We start from the raw sequence: 8,747 nt of genomic DNA on the forward strand, positions 1-8,747 counted from the left end.
CTTTCTGTCTCTGTCTCTCTCTGTCTGTCTGGCGAGCACATGCGCCCTATAGCGAAAATCTCTCAAAAAAAAAGAGATCTTAGCTATGACTTAAATATACTATCTGCAAAAGAATGAATTAGTAAAATAGACTTAGCCAAAATTGAAAATCTGTACTTCAAAAGACTATAAAAGGTCAAAGGCACAGACTGAGAAAATAAAATGAAAATCATACATTTGATAAAGAACTTTTATCTCGAATGTGTAACGAATTGTTAAACTTCAATAATAAGATAACAACACAACTAAGACAATGACCAAAGACTTGAAATAGACTTGAAATATCTCCAAAGAAGACACGCGAGTAACACCTCCCAGGGACACAGAGAGATCTCAGTATCTTCAGGGACAGACGAATTCGAAGCTCTCCAAACCAGCCAGGCTGGCTGACAGACCAAGTGTTGGTGAGTCTGTGGAGAAACTGAAACCCTTACACATGTGACAAAAGAATTTAAAACAGTACAGCCATTTTCAACAATTTGGCAATCTGTTGAAAAATTAAACAGAAAGTTGCCATGTGACCCAGTAAATCCTCCCCTAAAAATCTATCCAAGAGAAATAAAACGTTTACACCAAGCATACATCAATGTTCATCGCTGGGTTACCAATAAGAGCCGAAACCTGAAAACAATGCAGTGCCCATCAACTCGTGAGCAGACAGACAATGCTGTACATCCCGGAGATGGAAGAGTATCAAGCCACAGAAGAAAAACCTACTGCTAAATGCTACAAAATTGGTTCTCAAAATCCAAAGCTAAGCAAAAGGTGATGGATGAAAAAAAATATTTATTTTATAACTATATTAAATGCCCAGAAAAGGGAAATTTCTCAAGATTAAAAAAGGAGAGGTTTGTTTAAAATCAGTTGTTACTTAGGATTAGATATAGAAGAAGGAACTCACTGTAAAAGGACATGAAGGAAGTTTTTGAGTGGTGAAAATGTTCTAAAATTGTATTTTGATGTTGATTAAAAAACCCAAATGTGTTAAAAATCACATAATTATACACTCACAGCAGACTAATTTTATGGTATAAATTTTATCTCAATGAAGCTGTTTTGAAATATGAATGTTTTTCAACCTTCCTGTCAATGATTTTTCAATATTAAAAGGTAGAAAATTTAATTTTGTATTGCCAGAGAGCACATATGCTCAACAGAGAGAGACAGAGAGTGAGCGAGGGAACAAGCAGCCCCCCTACAGGGCATGGTCAATCCTTTTTCTTCCATTTCTCTATCCAGGATTTTGGATATATACACACGCACCTAGTGTGTTTTTCAAGCCACCAGTGCTAGGACTCAAACCTCATCAACCTTGTAAGGTCCAGTTTTCTAAGCACACTGAAACATTGTGCCAAGGCACCAGTCTGAAAATCGTGTTATGTGTATAAACATAGTGTGACCATGTGACTGAGCATCTAAACAAGGGCACTTCGGAAAGGTAGAGGCACTAGCAACAATCGCATAGAGCGGGACCAGCAGTTGGCGTAATGGCTATGTCACTGGACTCCCATGTAGTCGACTGCGGTTCGAGTCCGAGACCCAGTGGCTTAAACTCACTCCAGGCGCATGTGCGTGCGTGCCCTAGATCCCGAGAGGAGAACAGAGGAGAAGGGACTGCGGCATACCCCCTGTGGGGTGATTTCCCACTTTTTCTCTCTCTGTCTCTCTCTGTGTTTCTGGCAAGTGCACATGCCCTATAACAAAAACCTCTCAAAAAAACAAAAAAACAATCACGTAAAGCAACAGAAATGAGGTCAGGTGGCCATGGGCCAAGCAGGAATACTCCTAGTAGAAGAATTTTAACGTCTTTATTTAGACTTGCTTAGAACTAACATATTATGCATCTGAGCTACTCCTCAATTTCAGTGAGTCTTTCCAGGACTTAGGAGGTGAAGAACTATCCCGTCCTCAGCATCATGAAGGGTTCATTTAACTGATAACTTAACATGGCAACTTGTATCGCGAGATCTGAGAGAAGATCGTGCTTCCTCATTCTTTCAATTTAATACCTAGGTATGCAAGATATGGTTAAATCAACAAAGCCCTTCCTATCTTCTTGGGGCCTACAGGTGGCATGATGGTTAAGGCACTGGACTCCCACATTGCCAAGTATTGTTCAAGTCCCAGATCTGCCAGGTGTGTGTGCATGTGTGCCCCAAATCCCAAGAAGAGAATGGAGAAGGATTGCAGTATAGCTTGCCCTCCTGGAAGATGGTTTCTCACTTTCTCTCTCTTGGGTGAGCACACGTGCCTTATGTAAAAAAACTTTAAAAGAAAAATGCTAATGTTTTTATTTATGGTGCCTTCAATTTCTTTTTCTCTTTTTTATCCATTCCTTCAATAGTTACAGATTTGGTAAGTGCCAGGTACTGTACTAGCTGCTGGGCGGAAGGACGAGGAGGTGAGTCCTGCCTTTTCAGAGGCCCGCACGTGTACTGGAGTCAGCCAGCTACGAGGAAACAGCAGCTTACAACTTCGGTTCCCACAGACTGTTCAGTTTCGATCTCCTGGAGTAACAAGGCGTGTCTTCTCTAGGATAGTCTTCTTTCTCTAAGCACATGAATCCAATCATCGTTTTCCACTTTAATTCTAAGTTGAATATTCACACAGTGAAATACAGTACCATACAGTGAGCCACTTGCACCGCCTACTCTGCCTGCGACTAATCTGCACTTTGCCTTGAACGAGGCAGAAATCTGTGCTGCTCGCTGGTATTCATAACCCAAAGACAAGGTAGTGCTCTGACAACCACTAGGGGGTAGTAAAAGTCAGACAAGAAGTCAGGGGACTCAGAAACGAAGGCTTGACAAGGAAGGCTTTAAGTGGTGTTCCTCATGTGTTACCATCCTGCTGTTCTGAACTTCTAATTCAAAAACACCTTAGTACTGAGAAACTCTATTAGTCTAAGAAAAGTCAGAGAAATGCAAACTATATATAGTATGAACTTCGTTTTTCTAAGAGGTTTTTGCCTTAGGGCACATGTGCTTGCCAGAGAGAGAGAGACAGAGACAGTGAGAAGAAAGTGAGAACCCACCCTTGCAATGGGGGATGGCCATGTCACAATCCCTTCTCCTTCATTCTCCTTCAGGGATAATGGGCATGCATGCACACACTTCTGGGTGATTCTCAAGTCACCGCATACAGGATTCAAACCGTGGTCGGCTGTGTGGGACTCCAGCTACATAACCACTGTGCTATCTACTGGTCCCTGAACTTCACTTTTAAGGAATGAGTCCCATGATATAAAATGTCTGTATTACACAATCCATAAAACGAGAAAATTAAAAGTTTAACGTCTAATTCAAGTTTCTACTTAGATGCTGGTTTTCCGGTAACTCATAGCTGTATTCAACCTGGCTCTGTGTTTTTGTGTTTTACACTGCTTGTAAATCCCACACCGACAGTCCAGAACACGGTTACTCAGAGCTCCCTACTGCACTGACATTTCGCAGTGCCGTCCCTTCTGTCACTCACATGGCTCTTTGTTTTATTACAATGAGTGTTTACATTAGACACCGTGCTTACTTGAGCAATATGATAAGGTAATTTTTAACTCAGTTTACTTTCCGGTGGTAGAACAGACCAGACCACTGCTGAAAACATTGCAGACAACACAGAAAGGCAGGTCCCAAGGAACATGCAAAGGGCACTCTAACCAAGACTGCTAGGAGCAATGGGGTGGGAGAGAGAGGTGAGTAGCAACATGTGATTACAGAGATGAAGATAATTAGGACAGAAAAGCAAGATGCATAGTGTCCTGAGGACGATTTTAAGAAAGGCAAACAGAAGAGCACAAGGCGAAGACAAGGTGAGAGGCTGAAGTAGCGGGCAGCAGTGATCACTTTCTGCCAGGCTAAGGCCTGATGACTTCTTGATCCTGTATGCCACGGAAGGCCTTGAGCGTCTGCGTAAACACTCAAGAGCTCTGAGTGTGAACTCTAGCACTGGAGCGTGGGCTGTCCTCACGGCACCACCTCTACTTGTGCGAGGGTGGGCAGACGGCATCGGTTCCTCGTGCCTCACTCCGTCCATCTCTAGGACAGGGAGAACAAGAGCTTGACAGCACAGGATGGCTGTGAGAATAAAAGCACATAAAGCCCTTACAACGGCACGCGGCACTTCCAAAAGGTTGATGATTTTCCAATTTTTTTTTATTGTGGCAATATATTTAACATAAACTTTATACTATTTTGGGGCCAGCAAGTGGCCTGGTGGTTAAGGCACTGGACTTCCACATGGCTGACTGCGGTTTGATACTCGGACCTGTCGGCTTGCTTTCTCACTTTCCCTCTCTCTCTGATAAACACATGTACTCAATAGTAAATTTTTTAAAAAAATAATAAAAGTATTTCAAAAATTTTATGCTATTTTAACCATCTGTTAGGTGCACTATTCAGAGGCATTAATTACATCCTACAGTTGTGCAACCACCGTCTCCAACTTGTCCCCACCGCTTGCATCCACCATTCTACTCTGCCTCTATGAACTGGCAAAGCAGGTAACTCACAAAACTGAATCATAAAGTAACTGCTGGCCTGTGCCTTATTTCACTTGGCATAATGTCTTCAAGGCGCGTGCACGCTGTAGCACAGGTCCGAGTTTCATTCCTCGTTGAGACGGAGTGACATCCTACTGGATGGACACACTTCACCCTGCTATCCATCTGTCTGTTGATGATCGTTTGGGCTTTTTCCACTTGGGGCCACTGTGCATGGCGCTGCTATAAAAATACACGGTGTCTGTTTGAGTCTCTGCTTCCATTTCTTTTGGATGATTATCTGAAGAGAAACTGTTGGTCACATGGTAGTTCTATGTCTAACTTTTGGAGGAACATTACGCTGCTTTCTACCATGACGACGCCATCTTACATCCCTGCCTGCAAAGCACAAGGGTTCCAACTGCTCCATATCCTCATCGACACTTACTGTTTGCTGTTTTTTCTTCGGTACTAAGTTATCCTCAAGGGTATGAGGCAGAATCTTATTGTGGTTGTGATTTCTGTTTCCTAACGTTAGTAACGGTATTATTTCATATGCTTATTAACATATGTGTGTATCTTCTTTGCAGAAATGTCTTCAAGACCTTTGCCTATTTTCTCATCAGGTTGTTTTTTTGTTGTTGAGTGCAAGTGGTTTTTGTTTGTTTGTTTAAGAGGTTTTTGCCTTAGGGTGTGTGTACTTGCTTGAGAGAGAGAAAGAGACAGTGAGAAGGAAAGTAAGAAATCACACCCTGAGGGGATTGCCACGCTGCAATCCCTTCTCTTCCATTCTCCTCCTGGGATCTTGGACAAGCACATACACCTGGTGTGATTTTAAAGCTACCAGGTCCAGGACTCGAACCACAGTCAGCCATGTGAGAGTCCAGTGATGTAATTGCTACACCATCTGCTGGCTTCCACAACTGTTATTTTTAAGAAAACACTGGTGGCTGATCAGTGGAAGGCAAAACTGGAAGCAGAGAAAGAGTCGCTGCAGAAACTAAAGCAAGAGAAGCCAAGTTGAGGTTGGAGCAGACAGGAAGCGGTACAATTCTAATTAGATAATGGAGGCAGGAATAAAGGAGGCAGATCAGACAGCATTCTTCGTGAGAGATGAGCTGTGAGCCCTAAGTACAGAGTAGAGTCCATAGCCAGGCTCTGGTTTCTGATCTGGGGAGCTGGGTGGTGGTCTCCCACTCTCAGACACAGGGACTCCCAGAGGAAGGTTAGTTTGGGGATGAAAGGTACCAGAGGGAGCGCCAAGACTCTCCTGGCCTGCCTGCCTTCTGAAATGCGGACCACAGCTGAGAGTCTGCACCCTGTATGACCTCCCCACATCTGGGTCTCGCTGCTGGTCTCACGAAAGACCATGTCTTACATATTTTCACATCTTTTACGCTTGGCACATTAAATCTTCACTAAATGCATTGAGAAATAGAAGGATATTTTAATGATGAAAAAACACAAATGCCATTTTTTTTTTACCTGCTTCAGATTCAGGAGGGGAATAAAACTGACCATCAGAAAGACCACCAGGTATGAGTGCCGCTCGCTCTGAAGCATCCTGAACTATCAGGAGTCCTGAAAAAGAAAAAATTCAGACGCTGAGAATGCTGCCACCTTTTTGGTCGCTTCTTGACAAGTGCTGTAAAATGGTATTAGTAGAAGCAGTAAGTCTTACATTTAAAAACTCTTAGAAAAATAAGGTACTTTGAAAAATCTTCAACCAAAACATAAGTCTTTCCTTAGTAACTATGAACCGATAGGGTAAAGATATAAAACCAAGTAGTTAAAAATGAAGTCTCACGTTACTCACGGCATTCATTAACTCAGTATTTACAGAATTTTTCTTTCGGGAATACTTACCTCCCTACAAAATCAGCAATACTGAAACTAAAACCAAGTGAAACAAAAAACCCAGTAGCTCATACAAGTGGCCTACAGCCTGCATTTGGGGAGAGGAATGTCAACAGAAAGTGTAATACTTAGATGGCCTTTTATAAACACAGAAGGACTAATTCAGATGATGAAGAAACAGTCATGCAACGAAAAATTTCCAAAGAATGTGTTACAAACAAAAGAGGAGGAGGCCTGCTTACAGGTCAAGAACACTCACACAGGGGGAGGCGGCCATGGACACAAGAGTGTTTCAGCTCAAGTCCAAATTAATGTGAAGAAAAGTGGGAGAATGGGCCAGCAGGTGGCATGGTGGTCAAGGGCACTGGACTCCCACATGGCTGACTGTGGTTTGAGTCCTAGACCTGGCAGCTTGCTCCCCCCACCACCACCTCTGTCCCTCTCTCACCAAATTAAAATAAATAAAATCAAATAGAATAATTCTTTAAGGGAAAAAGAAAAGTGGGAGGAGGCACCAGGCCACACAGCAGATGCCAGGAACGTGTGTAAAGCCTGCTACTGACGCTGAAGACAGGGCTGTTTGAACATCTTCATTAACCATGTGCTTTACTTTACTAGTTCCTTTGGTTGGTTTAACCACATACTCATTCTAACTTCAGTCACACCAACAGCTGGTACACTTTTATAAAGCTCGATTTGGTATTTATATAGAATTTTACCTTTACCTTTCTCCTCTACACAGCATGCTTTCATAGAGGACAGAGGGCACAGGACAGAAGACACATTATGATCTGATTAATATCAATATTTAAATTGACTCTAGAACTAAAATTCTTTTCTTATAGGCCTTTACTCTATAAATGACGTTTTCCAAAATGAAGCCACAAGGTTGTTTCCATCCTGCTGTTTTTGACGTGATAATCACGCTCAACTTCCTCTAAGGCAGATGGTTGCTTCTCTCCTGTGTGGCAGGGCAAATGGAGCCAGATGACGGACAGCGGGGAGGCATGTCTGGAGGCTGCCAGGGTGCCTGACCCGGGTCTGGTCACCTCACCCCACGGAGGGGCGGGGATGTGGGCTTCCATTAAGGACCTTACGTGGTGCAGAACTCCAGCCCAGTAATTAACCACCACGCTCAAGCAACCATTGGCCTTCCTAGGTCACGCCAGGGGATACTCAAGTCCACACGAGTACGGCAGGCTGCCACCGCCCAGCTCCCAGAGGGGAGGCTGATCTGAGCAGGGCTGGGCTGGCTCTCCTCCTCCTCCGAGCTCCATCTCGGCTGTTGTAATTGGGCCGTGCAAAGCCACCACCTGCCACATGGACACGCCGAGACTGGAGAAGCAGCAGTCCCAAGACGCGGGCTTCTGCCCCTCGTCTGCACGCCCTGTGCACGTGCACTGAATGACTGCCGTCCCGTGACGTTCACAGGGAGAGGGTCTGTCTGAGGAGAGAGGCGCGGGCTATTCCCTACTGACCCCGAATGTCCTTCTCCCTGGTGCTCGCGTTCCCTTCCCGGGGCGGCCGGCCCAACAGCTGGAGAGGAGCCCTTTCCGTTACTCTCCTGCCCTCCCCTCTCCAGCGCCATGGCCACCAGGATAGGAAACAGGGTGACTGCTGGCCTCTACCCATCTGTGGCTTCTGTCCAATCAGGAGAGCCGTGTGTCTTCCAGTTGCACCCGGTGGTCCCAGCAGGCTGGCTTAGTCGGAAACTTACTGTTTTCTTCTTCTGCCTCCTGAGGTAACACTTTGAAATCCAGGAACCACGTCTCGATCCAGGCAAGGATGAATGAGATGATGGGCAGCACGTAGCCAAAAGCCCCTTGAGAGAAAAGCTGGAAAACAGAAGTGACGAGAGCAGGAGGACGCAGTTACCACGGGCAGGCATGGGAACGAGGCTTCGGCACTTCGGGCGGTGACTGCGGACAAGTGGGGGCGTACCTTTGAGAGGATGACTTTTGCTAATAAAAAGGCACTGGTCACCGCGGTCGTCAGCTGCAAGACACAATCCAGCACCACTCGGATTAGACGTTTCGCACTGGGGAGGTACCGCCCGCTGCAGGAGAGCTGAGCCAAGAGCCGGCCACCATGGGAAACCTGTCTCCCACCTGGCCTGGCTCCTCCCTGCAGCACCCCACTCTGTACCCTCACCCCACTTGGCAAAATGGGCTTCTACATGGCACACGGCCCTGGCTGGCCACCCGCAGTCTCCCCCTCCCATGTTTAAATCCCCGGAAGCACAACATCCAAAGTGCCCATGACCACACAGAAGCAAGGACAGCGGCAGACTGGGCTGCTCCCGGCCTCACGGTACTCCCCTGCCACTCCCGCCTCCGAATGCTATCTTTTTTTTTTTTTTTTTTGACGCTGTGTT

At 45.3% G+C, this 8,747-nt stretch overlaps 1 protein-coding gene across 3 annotated transcripts in view; it reads right to left on the bottom strand.

Moving 5' to 3' along the window:
- STARD3NL (STARD3 N-terminal like) overlaps positions 1 to 8,747 on the bottom strand; it is a 58,363-nt gene that overhangs the window by 6,823 nt on the left and 42,793 nt on the right. For all 3 annotated transcript variants that reach the window (XM_014585759.2, XM_006143003.3, XM_006143004.3), the window contains 3 exons: positions 8,315 to 8,368; positions 8,091 to 8,208; positions 6,002 to 6,097 (listed from right to left, as the gene is read on the bottom strand). In XM_014585759.2, the coding sequence (XP_014441245.1) occupies positions 6,002 to 6,097; positions 8,091 to 8,208; positions 8,315 to 8,368 (268 nt within the window). The remainder of the gene's footprint in view (positions 1 to 6,001; positions 6,098 to 8,090; positions 8,209 to 8,314; positions 8,369 to 8,747) is intronic.

The sequence above is a fragment of the Tupaia chinensis genome, unplaced genomic scaffold (assembly GCF_000334495.1).
Source record: "Tupaia chinensis unplaced genomic scaffold, TupChi_1.0 Scaffold000088_1, whole genome shotgun sequence".
Classification (NCBI taxonomy): Eukaryota; Metazoa; Chordata; class Mammalia; order Scandentia; family Tupaiidae; genus Tupaia; species Tupaia belangeri.